The 21,779-nt window shown below is 41.0% G+C and overlaps 1 protein-coding gene across 1 annotated transcript in view; it reads right to left on the reverse strand.

Annotated features, from left to right (window-relative positions):
* Nucleotides 1-9,652: 9,652 nt before the first annotated feature.
* The window catches only part of LOC115007348 (serine/arginine repetitive matrix protein 1), a 17,582-nt gene continuing 5,455 nt past the window's right edge, over nucleotides 9,653-21,779 (reverse strand). Inside the window, exons 2-9 of the mRNA XM_029430168.1 lie at nucleotides 18,951-19,045; nucleotides 18,637-18,712; nucleotides 16,926-17,289; nucleotides 14,488-14,562; nucleotides 12,019-13,154; nucleotides 10,825-11,654; nucleotides 10,345-10,599; nucleotides 9,653-9,906 (exon numbers count right to left, since the gene is read on the reverse strand). Coding sequence (XP_029286028.1) covers nucleotides 9,653-9,906; nucleotides 10,345-10,599; nucleotides 10,825-11,654; nucleotides 12,019-13,154; nucleotides 14,488-14,562; nucleotides 16,926-17,289; nucleotides 18,637-18,712; nucleotides 18,951-19,045 — 3,085 coding nt within the window. The remainder of the gene's footprint in view (nucleotides 9,907-10,344; nucleotides 10,600-10,824; nucleotides 11,655-12,018; nucleotides 13,155-14,487; nucleotides 14,563-16,925; nucleotides 17,290-18,636; nucleotides 18,713-18,950; nucleotides 19,046-21,779) is intronic.

Below are 21,779 nucleotides of genomic sequence, written 5' to 3' on the forward strand. Positions count from 1 at the left end.
GGTTTCTTTTAGGAAGTTTTTCCTTATGCGATACGAGGGTCTAAGGACAGAGGGTGTCGTAAACCTGTACAGTCTGTAAAGCGCACTGAGATAAATCTATAATTTGTGATATTGGGCTATACAAATAAATTTAATTTGATTTGATTATCAATACAAAAATAAACTCCTCCCTGTCAACCGGCATTGTCCCACCATCCCTTAAAATCGTCATTGTCACCCCAATCCTTAAAAAACCTGGTCTCAACCCTGACACCCCAAATAACTTCCGACCAATCTCCAACCTACCCTTTCTGTCTTAAGTTTTGGAACGCGCTGTAGCCTCTCAACTTAAACATCACCTCTCTGCCAATAACCTGTACGAAACATTCCAATCCGGATTCCGCTCCAACCACAGGACTGAAACTGCACTCCTCAAAATCACCAACGACCTTCTCCTCTCCTCTGACGCCGGAAACCTCAATATTCTTGTTCACCTCGACCTCAGCGCAGCCTTTGACACCATCAATCACTCCATCCTCCTCACCCGACTGGAAACCACCTTTAACATCACCGGCACTGCCCTCTCTTGGTTCAGGCACCAGTGACAGGCACCAGTTCATCTCTATTAATAATTGCAAATCCCCCACCGTTCCCCTTCCCCAAGGTGTCCCCCAAGATTCAGTTCTCGGCCCCCTCCTCTTCATTCTGTACCTGTTCCCCCTTGGTCACATAATCCGCAGTCATGGTCTCAAATTCCACTGCTTTGCCGATGATATCCAGCTCCTCATCTCCACCGCTACCCACTCTATCCTAACAAACTGCATAACGGAAATAAAATCATGGCTACAAATCAATTTCCTAAAACTAAACTGTGAAAAATCCGAAATCATCATCATTGGACCAAAAACACTCACCAAATCCACCCATTACCTCACTCTGGACATTGACGGTTCCTCCGTTTCCAGCTCCCCCCACATCCAGAATCTTGGCATCATCTTTGACCAAACCCTCTCATTTGACAAATAAACTAAACAGCTCACCAACACAGCCTTCTTCCATCTTAAAAACATCGCCCGTCTTCGTCCATCCCTCTCATCCACAGCTGCAGAAATCATCATGCCATGCCTTCATCACCTCCCGTCTGGACTACTGTAACAGCCTCCTCTATGGCTCATCAATAAACTCCAACACATCCAGAACTCTGCTGCCCGTCTTCTCACCCACTCCCAGATCCATGACCACATCACCCCCTTCCTCTACCAGCTCCACTGGCTCCCCATCCCCCAGAGAATCCAGTACAAGATCCTCCTCATGACCTACAAAGCCCTCCATAACCTGCCCCCCTCCTACCTGACTGACCTCCTCCACAGACACACTCCCACCCGCAGCCTCCGCTCTGCTGCTGCTAACCTCCTGTCCCCCCCATCAGGACCAAGCTCAGATCCTGCAGAGCCTTCTCCATCGCGGCACCCACCCTCTGGAACTCTCTGCCGCAAACCATCAGAGACTCCTCCTCACTCACCACATTCAAATCATCACTTAAGACTCACTTGTTCAACACTGCCTTCAAACACTGACCGTCTCTTCTCCTTATCCTCCCTTCTTTTTTCGTTTGTTTGTTTATATATTTATCTTTGTGTCACTCACTCTGTCAAGCGTCTTTGAGTTTCTAGAAAAGCGCTATACAAATCTAATGTATTATTATTATTATTATTATTATTATTATTATTATTATTATTATTATTATTATTATTAAAGCAGCTGTTGTAGTTATGTAGTTTTACTTAATGAAGGAGATATTTGAACCCAAACCATGAAATGTCCCTTAACTTAACCAAGTCGTCTTAGTGTCTAAACCTAAACAAACCTTTTCAGAAAACGCTTCTGAATGTCGTTTTTGAGGGAATCTTGTGCGGAGGACAAGTTGTTTCAAAGGTACAATTATCAAAGTGTTTGATAAGGCAATGATTGATGATGAATAATTGTTTTCCGAGAAAATAGTAGATAAATGGTTTAACATTTAATCAGAAAGGCAGCTGGTGAATCTCTTTATCTTGATTACTTTATGTGTTCCACCTAGCATCTGTTTATCAGTTAATAATGAATTAAGTGTTGCCTGTTTTTTTAATTACAGAAAAGGTCTGTATACATTTTAAAATATTATTCGTGCTGTCAAACTTATTTTGATTTGTTTCGAATCATTAAAGGTTTCACACGATTCAAATGAGCAACTGGCTGGAAAAGATGTCTTTGCTATGGTAACAAGAAAACGTGTCAATCTAGTTCAGTTTTAATTTAGGTTATTCTAACACGTATATACTATTTGTAGAAGGAAAGGGCCAGCATCAATAATTATTACTTTTTCAGAAGCTTCAAGGCATTTTCTCCAATTAACATATGAACTGCGCAATACTTAAAACGTTAAAGATAAAAAAAAGCACAGTGTGTGTGTGTGTGTGTGTGTGTGTGTGTGTGTGTGTGTGTGTGTGTGTGTGTGTGTGTGTGTGTGTGTGTGTGTGTGTGTGTGTGTGTGTGTGTGCGTGCGTGCGTGTGTGTGTGTGTGTAAAGTGAAACACAACATGTCAGCTAATGATGTTTCAACTGGATGGCTCTGGGTCAGCTAGGAGTTTATTCCATTTAGCAAATGAACTGCAGGAAACATTATTGGCTGGAAGTTGATTAAGCGAGAGGGAAGATGAAGTTTGTGTTGTGAATATAAAATTCACAGTAACGTGAGGACAAAAAGATGCCTCGGGCATGAGAGAGCGGTGGCTGCATCAGTGGGTTAATTTGGCTGTTACTAGAAAGCTGGTTAAATGCTAATAGAAAGGGACGTCTTTGGAGTTAAGGCTTTGTTGTTCTTCTTTTCTGGCTTTATTTCCTTGGTGGAAGCTTTCTGAGGTAATAATTGCTAATGGGAAATGCCTTACCTCCTGGACCAGGAGTCAGTTCAGTATGACAAAACAACATAAATGCAGGAAGGTATGCTCTATTTGTACATTTGTATTTATCTCTGTTAGCAGAGGCCACATTTGGAGGAGGTGCTGCTTCTTGCTCCTTTGGAGGAAGTTGTGTAACAAGCAAGGTCCACTTACAAGCTTTTTCTCAATACTTTCAACTGCACCTCAAATTCTTCATTATCTCTGTGACAAATGAGCAAGCTCCGGTGAAGACTGTGAGATACTGCACTGAAATAAGTCCATTTCTGTATATGTGAGCATTCTTTGAACCTACATTAACTAACTCTCCTTTTGCTTTGTTTGTTCTCCACCAAATATCTGGCTCATAAGCTGATAAAGGCTCCTCTATGTTCACAAGCTAATCTTTTACTGTGTCTGTCTGTTGTTTGGTGCTTTTAGAGCTCTTTCATTGAAGATGCCTGCTGCATTCAAACATGACGCTATTTCTGCAGATTCAGATTATTAATGCAAAATGTAATATAAAAAACACATTAATCATTCGTAATCATCCATCATCAATCATCATGCTATTCTGAAATGGGCTATTTTTCCAATGGAGTACTTTTACTTTTGTAGTGTACGCTTCCATTTAAATGTTTGGAATCAATTACTCACTTGACACCGCAGGCAAGTGATTATAAACGGTTGTGAATGTACATATTAATACTTTTGTACTTTTACTAAAGACATTTTTTTAATTCTACACTGGCTTGTTAATTTTACTTCAATGTCAAATACATCTGGTGTTTATAAGTTCAAGTGCATTTAAAATAAATATAACAATAGAGCAGTGCTCACTGGGATCGACAATTCATTTGCAGAGCGATACTTAATCAAAATTCTGCCTATTTCTGACACAAAATGAAAGACTTACATCTGATTCTGCCCTTTCTAAATAGAGAAATGGGGAAAGTTTATTACATTTATATAAATAAAACCATATTAAACACAATGTCGCACTGAAAGCATCCCTGCATTTCAGACCCTGTTTACTGAGAGGGCTCACTTCTCCAGACTGTGAGTCACAGAGTCGTGACTCAGTCATCTCATATGACGACTTCAGTCACTGTTTGACACAACATCAGAAAGCAAAGATGTGAATCAAAACTTTTGACTTTTTTTCTTATAAAATACTGAATATGATTAATTGTCAACTAATCTATTTATTTTTAGTTTATTAAAATATTTATAATATATTATAAATACATTATTTATTTATTTATAATCTAAAACTTTGATATCAGCATACACATTGTGTTTGTGTTTGTGACATGATCACGTGATAAGGGTTTGGATAACACATGGAACATTTTCCTCACCTTAGAGAAGTTATTTCTGTACACAGTTAGTGTAAAAGCAGAGAATCAGTATGAGATGAACCTAATACAGTTCCCTATACAGTTCACATTACCAACATGTATCTTGACAACAGTTAGTCCCACCTCCAAATCTCACTCAAACCTCCAAAGAACCGAAGAATAAACAGAAAGCAGAACGGCTAATTAACACCACTTCAGGTCAAATAAAACATATTTCTTCTATTGCTAACACCCTAAAATGACATATAAAGCACGAATTATTGAAACGTTCACTGAGATCTGCACAACTATAAGCACATTCTTATGTCAAAACACTAGACACAGAAATCTCACATGAAGTCACTTCTTTGCCATATTAAGGCACACTTACAGTAAAGAATATTGTCTAGACCTGCTCTTCATTAAGAGGGTCTTGAGATAACTTCTGTTGTGATTTGGCGCTATATAAATAAAAATGTATGTGACTTCACTTGACTTTCAAAATACATTCCAATGAACCAATTGATCAAACACTACCGTCAGGTGTAGAGACACAACTCGTCGGACATGAGCACTCTAAAAAGGCAGCAGGTGAATAAAAGAATATGTTCTGATCTGATTTTCAGTGCACAATCCAACCTTTTGGTAATACATGGATATATTGACTGTTTTTAACAATGTGAAGAGAAATACGTATTTTCATCAGTCTGCAGTAATGTGTCTTGTTTGTTGTGTTTGGTAAATATATGTACTTCACTCTGACAATATAATAAGAGTTGTCTCTGTTGAGGTTGTGTAAAGTGTGTAGAGTTTTGACTAAATCAGCCCTGTTTTCAAAATGTGTGTGTGTGTGTGTGTGTGTGTGCGTGTGTGTGCATGCGTGCGTGTGTGTGTGCGTGCGCGTGCATGTGTGTTTGTGTGTGTGTGTGTGTGTGTGTGTGTGTGTGTGTGTGTGTAGTACCCTCCTAGGAGCTCTTATCAGTGGTAGAAAATCATGTTTAATTGTGTTTTTGTTCCAGTTGGGTGTGTTCACGAAAGGGCTGATTTGTTAAAGTAAAATTACACATAACCAAGGAATGCAACAATATGATGATATCACTTAATCCACTGAGGAAATATAGGCGTATAGACCTACATAAATAAGGTAAATATTTTAGCCTGTCCACTTCCACTGCAGGTGTTTGCCATGAATCTAAAGCAGTGGTGTGAAGCAACAGTAATGTATTCAGAGCCTGCAGTTAGTCAGAGGAGCAAAGCCGCTCATAAGCTCCTGAGACTTTGGACCAAAGATGAAAAACATTGCTAAAAGGTAGCCCCGGTGGTTCAGAAAATATCAAATATATAAAATTCCACTTACTTACGTTGTGCCAGTCACTGAAGCACAGCTTGTGGGACTGATTAATCAAAAAAAGTAGTTTCTATTTTCCAGCTGAGTGTATTATCAAAATGCTAAATTATTATTATTGTTTTGTTTTCCCAGTGTGATATAAAATCATAAAAAAAATCTGATCATCCTGGGGGAACAAGCCTGCGATATACAGTCATTAAGTGTAAAGAAAAAAGGATGAAAGTGTATCCTTATTTTAATCAATTACCAAGCAAGATAAAAGCGACAGTCAGTAAACACATTTAATGAAGCCCAAGAGGCCAAGTTGCACGTAAAGTAATTCCAGGCAATCTTGAAGGAATAGTTTAGACATTTTGGGAAATATACCTATTTGTTTTCTTGTCAAGAGTTAGATCAATACCACCCTCGTATCTGTACAGTAAATAATGAAGCTGCAGCCGGTTAGCTTAGCTTAGCTTAGCTTAACATACTGAAAGGGGGGAACAGCTAGCCTGGCCCTGTCCAAAGGAAACACATAATATGACATATAACCCCGTAAAACAGCCAACGTCATATTTACTCTGAGTATTTTATCCGGATTAAGCAAACAAGATATAACATGTTAGCAAATGAGTTTAAAACATGTTAGTAGGCTGATTGTTTCACCTTTCTGCAGAGCAAGGCCAGCAGTTTCCCCCCGTTTGTGTTTATGCTAGGCTGAGCTAACGTCATATTTACTGTGCAGACATGAGAGTGGTATTGATCTTCTCATCTAACCCTCGGCAAGAAAGCAAATAAGTGTATTTTCTAGAAGGGGAAGGTGACAAAACAGACTTTTTTGTGTCTAGTCAAAGGAGTAAGATTGTAAACCCACACTTTGCTCAGGACCAAAGGAAGTCAAGTGTCTTGTGTGAACTTGTTTAGATGAGCACTCAGCCCAAGGGGCACAGCTTTACAAGCAACATAAGCTTCAAATAATATGTTTTATCATGCGCCCGATCCATCGATCTATTTTCTTTACCAGCTTACTTTGCTCAGAATCACAAATCAGGTGAGAAGTAGAGAAGTCCATCACAAGGCCAAATGAAATCCATACCACAGAAACAAACACATTAACAGACATATACACATTTTTTAATAAACTAAAAAGTGTTAGTCTCCCGTAAGCGAGGCTCGGGGGATGGCAATGTCGGTTGGTTCAGACTGAAATATCTCAACAAATATTGGATTGATATGCAATCTGGTGTAGACATCCATGATGCCCAGAGGTATGACTTTGGTGAACCTCTGACTTTTCGACTAGCCATGAGGTCAAGATCTACTGGATGGATTGGCTGAAAATCTGGTACAGGTTCCCAGAGGATGAATCTCCTGACTTTTCCTCTCTAGCTTGATAGTTATGTCTTTGTGTGAATTGTCTCAACAACTGTCAGATGGATGCCATGAAAACACTTTATAGCCAAAGTTGCTGTTCCTGACCTGATATATGTGTGTGTGTGTGTGAAGTATTCAAGATATTCCAATGATTGTAACCAACATATTTTGACAATATTCACTTAATATTTCTTCCTTTTAAACTCTTTTGAAAGCAAAGCACTGACTTTTAATTAGAATTGGCAATCTCTTGAATTCCATAGTCCTTGACAACTCATTTATATTTAAATTATGCAAACATGAAGTTGGAGCTGTGACAGTTATTAGTTTGATGGTAACACAATGAGTGAAACTCACCGTTAAATCTGTATTTAGCTGCAGCCCTTGAGTGTGTTTTTGTATTAATTTGTGTTGTTTCGTTGACAGCTTTTGTTGCAAACATTAATACTCATAAATCACAGAAGCAGATAAAATAAGTTCTTCAGCTTCGTCTAAGTGAACAGCAGCCCCTGCTGGAGGAGCCTGTTGTGATTATTGTGATAACTCTAATGTATTGTGTGTGTGTGTGTGTGCATGTGTATTTGATCCTATATTTGTAGGTGTATATAGCTGTTACTCTTATTTTGTTTCATTTTTATTTATATCTTTATTCCTCTTCGCTTTTTGGATTCTGAGCTGAGTCTTCATTTGAGAAGTCAGACTGGATCTGAAGACAAGGTTACTGATTTACATTTGAGTTTGAAATTACATTGTGCTGCTTTCTCAGGTATCTATAGATCACGATGTCAGTACACGTATCCACTTAGCAGCACTTATTCAGGACAGAAAACAACATTATATATAACTATAAACTGAACACGTGTTACTATATATTTTCAGAACTGGTCTTTCTTTTGATTTCTCAGAACTGTTTATGGTTTATGATCCAACACCTCCATCTAGTGGTGTAACAGTGAACTGCACGTGGGAGACAACGCTGTAATTACTGTGTTTCTGGCCATTATTGTCAACAAATATCCTGGAACATAAATCCTAAACATTTAAGTGATAAATTATAAATCACTACAACGTTCTCAACAGTGAGAATCATTTCACGTTTCATGAAAATAAGGCATTGAAAGAAAGCACCACAGCACAAAACAGAGATTTACATTTTTATAAGACTTATAAAAAAAGAAAAAACATAACACATTAACCAAGGCATGTCATACATTGTGTTTTTTCTTTGTTTCTCTGAGGAGTATTTACAAACAGGCTTATTTACAGATAGCAATAACTCAGAAATGAAAAACAAAAACAAAGCTACATATAGTCTAGCACAAACAACCAGTTAGCATATTGATAATATATTTGTTATGTACAATGTAACTGGCAAGGCTAGAGCAAGAAAGAACATAAAAGGTTCTGCAAAAGCTTTAAATAACTTCAAGTATCTGTCTTTCATGGAGATTTAAGTCCGGTGGATGCAGATTTTCAGCAACACCGAAGAGAAATCAAAAATCTAGTCGAGCTGCTAACCGTGTAGTGTGGCTGGGACAGGACAGGAGGAGCTCTAGCCGTTTGAAAAGACAACACACACGATGCAACAAACGTGGCAACAGAACAATCACTTCTCTGCTAAATGCCCACTTCTTAAGAAACTTTTAATACAACCATGGGAAATCTCCGCTCCACATATAAAGTGATATCCAGCTTATTGGCCTATAGCACCTTTTTTTTTTTTTACTGCTTTGAATAACAAATGTGCAACAGGCAGAAGACGAAAGAAAAAAAAGGAAACGAGAACATCTGGGGAAAATAAGTCCAACGCAACGGGTTTCCAAACAGTTATGTTTCTGGACTTTGTGGTTCAACTAAACATCTTAGGTATCCAAAAGTAACTTCACAACATTCTGCGGCCATTTAATTGTCTCTCTCAATAAACCCACAATTATCTTGTGTTCCACTTAAAATAAAAACTTCATAACAACTGCAAAAGAGCAACTTATCACCTAGTACATGTAAATGATGGTCCAAATATAATAAAACCATTGTCAGAATTACAGTCAGCTGTGTGATAAAGAAGATCTGATTAGTCTTCAGGGTTAGCAGTAGTAACGCCTACTCTAATTAGAAAGCCACTATTAAGAAAAGTGTGGTCCAAGCACAGGCCATTTGTCCTATTAACGTCTCCAAGTGCATGAAACACTAATGCTACTTCACGACGTTCAACAACACTGCAGGGCTCGACTGCCTCCCTTGTTTACATTTCGGTTTAGTGTATCTGTTTTGGAAGGAGAGAAGAAAAAAAAGTCCATATACAACATGACACAGGCTGCGGCCAGTGCCATCGTCTCAAACGGCACCCGTCCAAGTGCCCTGCTTTTGACAAGACTCGCACAGTAACCCTCAAACCAGGTGCACCATGAAGACTCTAGTGTCATACTTTTAAGACCTTAAAGTAGAGCAGAAAAAAAAGCAAAAAAGTTAATTCAGATTTATTTTCTTGTATGGCTCAAAAAAAATAATGCCATCAAATGTGAAATTAGAAGCCATGTCAAAAACAAACCACGCTACAAGGAGAGTGAAATTTAGGACCGTCCTCTTACAATTAGTGCATTTCCTGGGAAGCAGGGTACCATTTGAGAATCTGCTCTGATACCAGACACCCCCGCCCCCCACCCAGCCCTTTCTTTTCCCCTAACATCCCCCCCCCCCCCCCCCCCTCCCTCCCCTCAGCAGACTGTGAGGGCCAGGGGCTCACATTCACGCCGCTGGTTTTTCTTCAGTAGCTGAATGCGATTGTGGCAGTAGAACTTGATCGCTCGCCAGTCGCGATGGTTGCTGACCAGCAGGGGGCACTGCTGCAGGCAGCGCTCACAGTCAGCCTTTGCGGGGACCCGAAGCTCGGTGATGTTTTGGGTAAGGTGCTCCTCGACCGCAGCACGCTCCGCCTCTGACCAGGGACGCTTCAGGACGCCTCGCTTTCCTACAAGGGAGGAGACATGAGTGGTGATGTGAACATGTGTTTTAAAAGCTGCTCTTATTGCACACGAGGGTAATGAGACCTCCAATAGACCCCACCCACCACCACTTTTCAGATTACCAAAACATTTTCTGACATACTATGCTGACTCTTTATTTATTTATGGCATACCATACTATGACTTTTTATGACGTAGTATTATCACATTAGGATGATGGTGAGTGCGGTGTATGCAGTTGCAGTAGGCCAGTAGCTACCATGAGTTTTGTTCGCCCGCTTGTTTAAGCTTCTTTGAATCGGTTCACTGTATAAATGTGTGCTATTCACTTCAAATTCGTCGTTTTGATGTATGCTCACATGAAAAATAAAAGTGCAAGTGCAGTGTTTTTATCTTCTTTTGTTTTGTTTAATTGTGTAATCATATTTAAAACCCAAACAAACCTGATTTGGGCTGACCAGAGCCTCTACTATGGTTTGCGGTAGGTGAAGGTGGAACGGTTTGCTGGGCGTTCTTGAGCTTCTTGGGACGTCCCACCCGCCCGTTGTTCTTGCCCTTCCTGACATACAGCAGGGTAGGTGTAGGGATCGGAGCTAGAGCTGGAGCAGGAGCAGGATCAGGCATCTCAGGCTTCTCCTTCATCTGCTCCCCTTCAGACTCTCCCTCTGAGTATGAGTCTGCAGAGTTTCCTGACATAACTGGAAAGAGAAGGAAAGAAAAAGCAGATCTTCATTGGTCTAATCTGAAACTACTCTCCTAACAAACACCTTCTCCTCACACGCCAACACACACAAAAACTGTAAGATGGGTGACAATCCTTTTCCAGCCGGGGGATGTTTGACACCATAAAGGGAGGGATGATACAGCTTGTTTTGGACAAGCTACAACAGAAAAAGACACGCTCATTCATTCAGAAATCTCACCATCCAGTTCCAGGCAGATGTGGTTCAGGCTCATTCCTCTGAACAGCACTCCATCTCTCTCTCCACAAAGCACCACTCTGCCCACTCTGCCCATCAGGCCTGGGTCTTGGCCAATTCCAGCACAGTTCTGTGTCACATGGTACTCCCTCTCTAGGAAGTGCTCCAGCCTCTCCACAGCGCTGCCTCCAGGCTGCCCGGGCTCCTCTCCTTCTCCCAGTAACAGCAGCTGGGTCAGTATAGCTACCTGCCGGCGAACCCTGGTCTGGGTCAGGGCGCGGGGATTGCGGGTACCACTTGAGCGGGCCAGGCTGCGCAGGAGGTCTGTACCTCGCAGCGGTGTGGCAGGAGAGTGGTAAGGCCTGGCGAAGACGTACGGGTTTGCGGGGTCAACTCCCACATCCTGCCGTGTCTGCAGGAGGAGCTCCAGGCAGGGCTCGCAGTGAGGGGGGAGGATGAGGGGCTGGACTCGTCCACGTTTACCCTGGACGCCAACTCTAGGGAGGTGAGGAAGCACCAGGCGCTCAAAGGGTGAAAGGGAGGCCTCCAACGGAGTGAGAGCTGGAGGGGCACCAGGCGGGACAGGAACGGGGCACTGGGGAGTTATACGGGCACGATATTCGGCGATGGACAGCTTGGAGACCTCACACTCCCGACGTCGGTTGTACAGAATGAGGAGAGCCAGGCTGGAGTGGCAAAGAAGGCGCCAGGCCTCGGCTGATTGTAGCTGTCGAGACAGGGACAAGAAGGCTGAGTGCTGCAGCCGACGGAGGTACAGCACCAGAGAGGACAAGGACGAGAGGAGAGGCAGCATGTGGTGACGCCCCGAACCACTAGAGGAAGAGAGACGGTGAACCATTAGTTCATTTATTCATTCTAATAGTATTTGACTTTAACTTGCGACAACTATAGTTTGCTACAGTGTCCTACAATCTAATCGTATTGATTAATTTAAAGTACCAGCTATCATGTTACAATAGAACCCGCCAGGTGTTCTGAGAAGATGTGTGTGCGTACAGTAGTTGCAAAATTAGTTGTTTGTTTTAGGGCTGCGACTAACAATCATTATTATTTTTGATTATTAAAATAATCAAATTGTCATACATCATAGTAAATTAAAGTGATTTATAGATTAGTCAACAATGAAAATATCGTACTACAAATTTGCTCACAAAGCAATTAAGAACTTAAAGTTACCTCAGCAAGTCCTTTTCCTTATCCTCTGTCCCACTATCATCTTCCACCTCCATCACTCCATTCTCCTCCTCCTCCTCCTCTTCCTCCTCCTCCTCCTCCTCCTCGTCTTCCTCTTCTTTTGGTGGCTCCATCTCTTTGGCCAAGTTGCTGCTGAAAGGCTGAGGGCACACCACCTCAACATCGTCCTCCTCTTCTTTGGGCCTCTTTATCTCTATGACCTCCACATCGTCTTCATCTTCCTCCTCCACAACGTCTCCCTCCTCCTCATGTCTTTCTGTCTTTATCCTCCCCTTCCTGGACTGTGTCAGAGCCACAGGGGGTGGGCTTCTCTTTAGGACAGACACCGGCACTGCGCTCTGTCCTCGTGGAGGAGTCAGCACAGGGGATTGGTTAGCTGATGCGAGAGTGGGCGGTGGCATGGAGAGGTCCTGGACGCCAATCTGTGGAAGATCTGAACTGCGGCTCTGACCCGTGGCTTGTGGGGACTTTGAGTGCTGCGGAGTGTGTGTGTGAGCTGTGGGAGGGTTCTGTGAATGCAGACGGGGCATCTGTGTGTAGCGCTCCACCAGGGCAGAGCACACTTCTGGTTGGTGAGCATGGTGTTTATCCAAGTGGCGACCCAGGGAGCGGAAGTGGCGTCCACAGTACTCACAGGTCTGGCGCATGGAGTCTATGGACACTACTCCTCTGGGGACATTTATGTTGACATTGCCTTTGGTGTTGGAGCCCAGCGGAGCCGGAGCTTTGAACACAGGCTTAGCTGAAGAGGAGGAGGACGAGCAAGGAGGGGAGGACTGCGCTGGAGGGTGGGATGAAGGAAGCAGACGGTTGTGATGAGGAATGCTAGTGGGGGAGGTCAGTGGCGGCCGCCCGGGAGGCGTCCGGTGGGGGGTCTTTTTCTTTGAAGGGGTGCTGCGTCGTTTCTTATGCCGCTGTAGTGCCCGCCCGCGGGGGCTGGCGTTGTCTTCATCTCCAGCGTCTGAGTCACTGCCGTCAGAGTGGGAGATGGGGGAGGAGGAGGGGGAGAGGGACCATGAGGGGGTGACGTACTCCTGCTGTAGCTGCTGCTGCTGCTGCTGTTGCTGTTGCCGCTGCTGCTGTTGCTGCTGGGATGTCAGTGAGAGAGGCTCATCCTCCTGGAAGTGAGCGACAGTGACAGGGAAGTGAAAAAAAGCACACGTTACCTGCCGTCCTGAGACATTAAAAGGATGTAATAAAACACTTTTTTGTAACTTTTTCAAACCTACATTTGCATTATACTTTTATTTTAGCAAAACATTTATAACAGGAAAGTAATTAAGTTATTTACGAACTTAATAAACCTCAATACTTCGGCAGACCAGCTGCCACCAGAGGCTTTTCCTAAACAACTGGGATCACTGTAAACCACTGGGATGCATCGCAGTGCAGTTTGAATGTCGTTACTGCAGGGATGTGTTACACTTCCACCAGTCTAATGAGATGCACAGTCAGGACAATTGTTACATTTTAAAACAATAAGCAAAAGGTGATCACCAGCAAGAGAATCAACAGTGTCTGTTGCAATTGTCTGCACACGAATAAACCAGAACATGTGTGACACACAGCAGGTTACTGAGGTAAACTTGATGACATCTTGCATCATTAATACACATAATAAAACAATTATCCAGAGCAGGGGGAGGAAAACTTGATGATAATGATTATGTTGAGTCCAACATCAGTGTGGCCCACCCACATCCAGACAGGTGGCGTCCTGCAGGCACAGCGGCGCATGTACATCTACATGTATTCTGTTTGTATTGTACAGGGTGTGCAGTTTTTTTTACTACATAGAGTTTAGGCAACAACACAGAATTATCAGATGCAATGCATGTAATCACTTTATTCAAAATAGTCCTTCATACAGTGAAAGTTTTTTCTTAGTAACATTGTATTGACCTTTTTAATACCACGGTTTAGCAGATTTTAGTGAAGATCACAAATCTTCCAAAGAAACCAAATATGTCAGGTTGAATTTGGGAGAAACTGTCTTAAACTTGAAATAAGTTATATGTTTGGCCACTTGGAGGCAGCAGAAACAACAACAATGAAATTATTATCATCATATTTTAAGTAAACATGGTGGACTAGTTATCAAACAAGTTGCCTATTGACACATCCAGCAGCTACAGAGCAGCACTATCAGTCATGTAGAGCCGTGCTTCTGGCCCCCTGGTGAATGTAAGTCACTCTCTTCTACCTCTGTTTTTGGTCTCTACTAACTCTTGAGGGAAATATCTGGCTCTTTTAAAAAGATTATAATTATTATTATTACATTATGTTCACCAGCTAGTCACTTACTCCGTCTGCCGTTTGGAAGTGCAGGTAGTGTACAATGGGTAGATTACATTTGGCAATTGTCTAGTTTTCACTTCTTAAAAAAGTTAAAAGTATGTTTTGTCAGTTTGACTGTGTGCCTTCAGGGAAAATGTGTTGTTTTCCTCTTACCTTTTTGATATTGTTGTTATTCTCGGTGTCAGAGTTACACTCATGTTGTGTTGGAGAGGCAGTTCCACGGAAACTCTGTGGAAAACAAATCAGTCGCATTAAACCAGCCGGCACGCTACTCATTAATGTGTGCCGTCACTCAGAGAGCAGGAGGACACCCCTCCACAGTTGGTCATAAGCACAGATGTTGATTAGGACTCCTGATCTCCCACTAACAAGCCAAACAAAAGAAGTGAAAAGAGATTTTCTTAAACTTCTCATGAGCAATACACATCGATCAGGCTGGAAAACTAAGTAAAATCAATCAGCCAATGATAGAAACCTAAAAGAAACTTTACCTCAGCTAAATTTAAAGTGGCAATAGACAACTTTTCTCCCCATAGTGATTCCAAGTGGGAATATTTTTGCCGCTGTTGCATAGACAACCTGATCGCTTTCTGTTTGCTCAGAGCCTATTAGAACATATTCAGACCATAGGAAGATGTATTCATTATATTTATATGCTGGGAAACAAAGAGCCGTAAATGGAGACTTAATTTTGCCCGGAGATCACACCTGGTGTCAATCAATGGGAACCAATCTGAACGCCGATAGTGTCATTATTCTACAACCATTACATTGTGCAATCAACATTTTATTTGATCAGGTATCTGAAATAAATATATATATATATATATATATATTTATTTTAGCCTTCATTTATACAGGTAAAAATCTCATTGAGACACAGGGTCTCATTCTCAAGAGATACCTGATCAAATGGCAACAGCACCATACAAGTTACAGACTTACAGGACACTAAACACAGAGGCAAGTCAAATAAAACACCGACAGCTGATTTCTCTAGATTTTTTAAAATGAGTTTAAAATGTCCCAGGGGTATCAAGCAGGGGTATATATATATATATATATATATATATATATATATATATATATATATATATATATATATATTGTATTTCATTCGCAATACTTTACATTTTGTTTTCCACAGTTGCTCCACTTCCACTACTGGTGATAGTAACTGCAAATAACTTCGATTGATACTCTTAAGTAACTGGGGATAGCTACCGAAAGCTAGCTGGGAAACAAAGAGCCGTAAATGGAGACTTAATTTTGCCCGGAGATCACACCTGGTGTCAATCAATGGGAACCAATCTGAACGCCGATAGTGTCATTATTCTACAACCATTACATTGTGCAATCAACATTTACTTTGTAATAATAAGTTAAAGCAAAAACAACGTGTCTATTGCCACGTTAAGATATTAAAATATGGCTGTGGCTGTCACATTAAACTCAATTTAGGCAATTTAATTTCCTTAAACCGATTCTGGTATCATAGATTTGTTGAGTAAATTGATCCGATGTACTGAGACCCATTAAAGGAACAGATGTTGTGTTATAACCATGGTTACTGTTGCTAAAGCACTATAGGTAGAGAGAGAACTGGAGCTCAACCATCACCATGGTAACCCTATGCCTTGCTTAGCTTTGTGCGTGTAGCATGAATGTGTGTGCAGCGGGTTGTGCCTGTGTGTGTGTGCAGCGGGTTGTGCCTGTGTGTGTGTGTGTGTGTGTGTGTGTGCAGCGGGTTGTGCCTGTGTGTGTGTGTGTGTATGCGTGTGCCTGTGTGTGTGTGTGTGTGCAGTGGGTTGTGCCTATATGTGTGTGTGTGTGTGTGTGTGTGTGCCTGTGTGTGTGCAGCGGGTTGTGCCTGTGTGTGTGTGTGTGTGTGTGTGTGCAGCGGGTTGTGCCTGTGTGTGTGTGCCTGTGTGTGTGTGTGTGTGTGAAGCTGATCAGCAGTGTGGCTGCCTACCTGAAGTCATCAGAGATACTCAGAGTGTGTAAAATGTATTTCTATACCTGATGAGGACCAAGTAGCGAAGGACAGACTGATGAAGAAGAGTGAGGTCATTGCTCTGCTAACGTGGCAGGTTTTGGATTATAAATTTTGAAAGTTTAGAGAACATTTTGACAGCAAAATGAGAGCACGAGTAGCTCTGCTCAGTCATAAACATAATATCCTGTGGATGCATTGGGTCTATTTAGGCGTCTGTTGGTGGAAATATCTTTCTCTTTTACAACTAATGTATTCTGTTGAACGTGATGTAACTGGTGAGTCCCACATAAAGCCCTTGCTATTCAATTTTGACGTTTCTTGTAAATAGTTTGGACTGACCATATGTTCTCCAACTTCTGTACACTCTCTAGCTGCACTGGAAATATCATGCTGTTGTCAGGTTGTCTATATTAATCTTATAATGTATTAGCAAGAACAATACAATGCAGGACAAAACATCAGGTTATGGTTTCGGTGGGGTTAAGAATGAGGGAATAAATGTCTTCAAAAAGGTGTAAGGTGTATTACACAACAAGTGTAATGCCAGAAACATAATGTAAGTGTGTCGTGTATCTGTCTTTAAAAAGGCACTGACCAAGTTCTCCCCCCACTCTGTGAGGCTGTAGTCCACAGTGATCTCCTCGCCCTTGGTGATGTCTCTGATGGCGATGACGACCAACCGTACCTGGCTGCCACAGTGGACCTCTCGGATGCGGCAGTTAGGAGGGGGGGGGAATGAGCTGGCTGTTGGGGCTGGAGCAGAGGCTGTCGGGGCAGCTGGAGCCGTGGACGCGGGGGTCATAGACGGGGCCTGAGCTGAAGTTGCCGGGGCCGGAGCAGGTAGTGGTGCTGGGGTTGAGGCCGAGGAAGCGGCAGGAGCCGGAGCTGGTGTAGAGGCTGAGAATGAGCCGGTCTTGGATCCGGAGGAGACTTTGTCATGAGCCTGCGCTGATGGAGCACTGGGAGGTGAAGGAAGTTGAAAGTTAAATTCACGACCTTCAGCAGACAATATGTGCTGTTGGTCTGTTCCAATACTATTCTCTATGTTTTTTTGATTGGACTAGAAAGATATGCGTTGTATCTGTTATGCATTTTTTTTTTAACAATTAGATGATGATTTAATTATTATTATTTTTACAATTGATTAATTCTTCAAGTCATTTATTTAAAAAGGTTCCAGTGTTTGTTGCTTATCGGTTTTATTTCATTGTAAAATAAAAGCTATTTGTTTTTTGTATTTGTGTTTTTTTTACAAGACTAAACTACTGATAACAAATAATTGTAAAATTAAACCGAAGTAAAAAATAATCATTAGTTGAAGCCCTATTATTTTCTGTTACTAGGTTTTAGTTTTAGTTTGTGTGTAACGCATGTAGAAGGGTCATATGTAGAGTTAAAGGTTGATACTGGTTCTAAGATCCAGCTCTCTTTCATGATTTGACCGTGTCACAAATTGCTGTAATGGCGGTTTGTCAATCAAGGTATACGAGCAGGAACGACAGAATTATAATTATGATGTCTTCTCATTGTATTTACATTATTCTAGCAATAGGGTTAATTTCTTTGCTGAAGGGATACATTGCAGCTGAATGAGTGTAAAGCAAACGGTAAGAATCCACACACACAAACTCATGCCAGTGCTTCAGGGCAGTGATTTCCTAGTCCTCAGAGTGCTGCTCATTTTCTATCATACTTGCTACATTCAACTGCATTCTTCAGACAGCTCAGGTATAAATCAGCCTGATTATATGGCTAAAATGAAAACCTACAGGCGAGTGTGGAGGACCGTGATTAAGTAATGCTGCTCTAAGACAAAGCTGTCCTTGAGTCCTTGAGTCAAAATCAGCAGCTATCATTTCTAAATCTAAAAAAGTGAGTGAAAGAAGTAGCCTTCAGACAGGCCTTATATATATATATATATATATATATATATATATATATATATATATATATTAGCCTGCATCCATACTGATATCTGTACGAAATGTTGAACATAAGTCAAAAGGCAACAGTTTTTGTTTGTTAACAATAGTGACATAAATTAGTTTAGGTTAGGTCAGAGCTATGGAGTATTAAATCATCCATCTTTGCTCACGACACCTTTTAACCTTCAGGTGTGCATAAACTACAGGTTATAAACTTATTTTTAAAATACAAAAATGTTAAATGATCAATTATCTTATCGGTCATGATAAGCACGTAATTATCGATTACCGGCTGAAAAAAATAATATTAAAATATATATATATAAAAATAAAAATAAAAATATTTATTCTACTCACAGAATCCCACAAACATACACTCACCAGTTGTGAAGCTCTGTGTTGTAGAAAGGCCCGTCCAGCATGGGCCGTTTATTCTCTGCTGCTTCTTTACGATCACCTGAGAGCACAGCAACAGTCAGTATAAAAGGATTACATACAAGTATGCAGGGACACACACACACACACACAAAGGTCATCACCTCATCTCCTGGAGCACACACACAAATGCACATTGCAGCACATACGTAGACACACACACACACAAACAAAAGTAGGTCACACTCACTTGCACACGCTCCACCTCCATACCAATCACACACACACACACACACACACACGCACACACACACACACACCTGGGCTGAAGCTGTGTTCAGACACGCTCTCTTCCTCAGTGTGTGTAACAAAGACTTTCACGGGTGTCCCTTTTCTTTTCCTTCCACAGCCGCGCCTGCAGAGAATACACACACACAGACACGCAATTATCATTTAATCAATCGACACACTGGCCAAACTTCAATCAGGTCAGAGAGTGATCAATAAGCTGATGGCCACCTAATGGATCAATACAAACTGCGTTTAGCAATCCCATATAAGCAAAATACCAAAAAAACACATAAACAAAGACAGAGCAACTGGACAATGGTTATTTAAACTGCTCTTTATTGTGTATGCATGAATAAAATATAGTACATGGTTTTAGGTTCACGTGATGTGCACTGATTGAGCAGGACCATATTTGTTCAGTCCGAGCCCAGCAAAAGAGATTGTTGAACATACTGATTTTGAAACTTTGTCATCATTCCCACAACACACCAGGTTAATGTGAAGGTAAAAAGAGCTCAGGGCAAAAGTACACTTGAATGTTCATAAAATACCTGATAATTTTTTAATGAAGAGGGGAAGACACTTAGTAGTTCATTAGAAGCAACTTCTCTTGATATTCACATTCATTTCACTGAGCTGTCAAATATCCATATGTGAATGTGAATACTGTCCCGTGTGGACTACTGTAGGACACATCTTTCCAGTGCATTCTTAAATTCATTTCCCACCACAGAGCCCAAAGGAGAGAAAAACAACCTCACACAAACTGTATCAACAAAATAAAATAAAACAACCACCATCATACAAATTTGACTGGATATGAATTTAAATTTTTGATGCTAGTGCTGATTAAGATTACCGAGATTCAGCGCTGATCCCAGATCAATACTTTTTTTCAAATCCTTTCCTGGAGGAATATAACTCACTCTTTCTCAAATGTTAAAATGTTATCAAGCAGTCCTTCAAGAACATTGACTCAATCAATTACAGTCTAAAATTAGAAGAGTTGTGATTTAAATCATAAACCCTTTGATGGAAGATTATAATAATAAACAAAACATTTAATACCAGCTTTTGGTAAATCTTAATAACCGAGGAATAGGGAAATGAACCGGTCATCCTGTTTGTTTCAATTCAAAACATTTCTTGAATTTAGTTTAGGATGTGCGTTATTTTATGACTTAAAGTAAAACAATTGTCAAATTGTTGCCAGTTTGTCACGCTTCATACATGAAAGTAACTTCCAATGAAAAGGACAAAAAGGAAAAATACTCCGCCACACACCATCAGCTATTCACGACTACACAGTTTAAGAACTGTTAAGGTTTATGAATGTTTTTTAGTCAAATCAACATACTGAATACAGATTGATATGATGATTATGTAAACAGCAACCACTCCACGATGACCACACCAACCATGGTAATATTCTGCGATCCAGTAAGTGTTTATAGTTGAGTGCTCTGACCCCTGGATCACCACTAAGGAGTGTGCCATTACCCCAGAGAGCTCAAACGCAGCCACCTGTGTGAGCACAGAATGGCCAAGCGAGATTATCTTCTTCAGACTAAATCCAAGCCAAAACTGCCACACTGAGAAGAGCCAAACTGATCCCGCCTCTGCCGATCCTTTGCTTGTTCTCTTACCACAGATCTCAATATTGTTTTCCGCCAGTCTATTTTTTACTCGCATGACATTGGAGGCTCTTAAAACTAGGCCATAGGAAGATCGTGCTTTGGATTTTGAGGTGTTCATTACTGTGTCTGTGTGTGTGTGTGTGTGTGTGTGTGTGTGTGTGTGTGTGTGTGTGTGTGTGTGCGCAGACAAGAGAGAGAGAAAAAAACTAAAAAAACAGAGGAGAGGAAGAAAGGCAAGAAGAAAAACGGGATAGGAACGAAAAAAGTGAAGAAAAAAGTGAAACAGACAGAAGGAGGAAATAGGAAAAGGGAGCAAAAGAGAAAAAAAAGACAGACAGAAGAAGAGAGAACAGAGAGAGGGAGCACAGATATCAACCAGACCCACTGTTTTTGTATTGATCCCCTCCACTCTCATCTGGACTTGTGATACTTTGTCTCTGTGTGTGTTTAAGGGAGTGTGCAAGAAGAGTGTGTGGCTACATTTGTGCTCAAATCCCCCCCCCCCCCCCCCCCTTTTTTTTTCCCTCCCCACCAAACACACAATTCTTGGCTTCGATAAAATAATCAAAAATCAAACGTGATAATTATCGAGAAAGTATGAGAACGCTTATTTAATTACACAATGAAGCGTGAGAAAAAAAGATTGTCTTTGAAACATATCCCAGTGCACAATTAGCTTCAAAACCTGAACAATCATTCACTTCACTTTAGAATCAGTTCTGTGTAACATGAGTTACTGTAACATATAATTGCTCCAATGGATAATACAACAACTTCCTCAATCAACAGAGGTTTCCTCCATACTACTGTGCTAAAAAGTGGTATTTTATATAAAAATAATAATGGCCTCTGTGGCTTCCAACAACACACACTCACTATGTCACCACACACTGCTGTTTCATAAATATATTGCATTTTTATAAGGCGAAACGAGACACTCAAAGTAAAGGCTTGACAATATGGCTGAAATCAATGTAATGATCTAAATAAGAATACTTTACTTATATTGAAATACAATCAAGTAAGTGTGAACATTTGTCTGTGTGTTCATTTTTAATCTTTGCAATAGTAGCTTGATAAAATAAACTTAACTCAAAGTTCACTTTCCAGCTTTTTCCCAGAGCTTTCAAACATAACTCATTGACATACTTAGGTAACGTGATGACACCTGAGCTAAATCCATAGTCCATGATTAAGACCATGGGACGCAGTTGAAAGCTC

The sequence above is a fragment of the Cottoperca gobio genome, chromosome 1 (genome assembly GCF_900634415.1).
Source record: "Cottoperca gobio chromosome 1, fCotGob3.1, whole genome shotgun sequence".
Taxonomy (NCBI): Eukaryota; Metazoa; Chordata; class Actinopteri; order Perciformes; family Bovichtidae; genus Cottoperca; species Cottoperca gobio.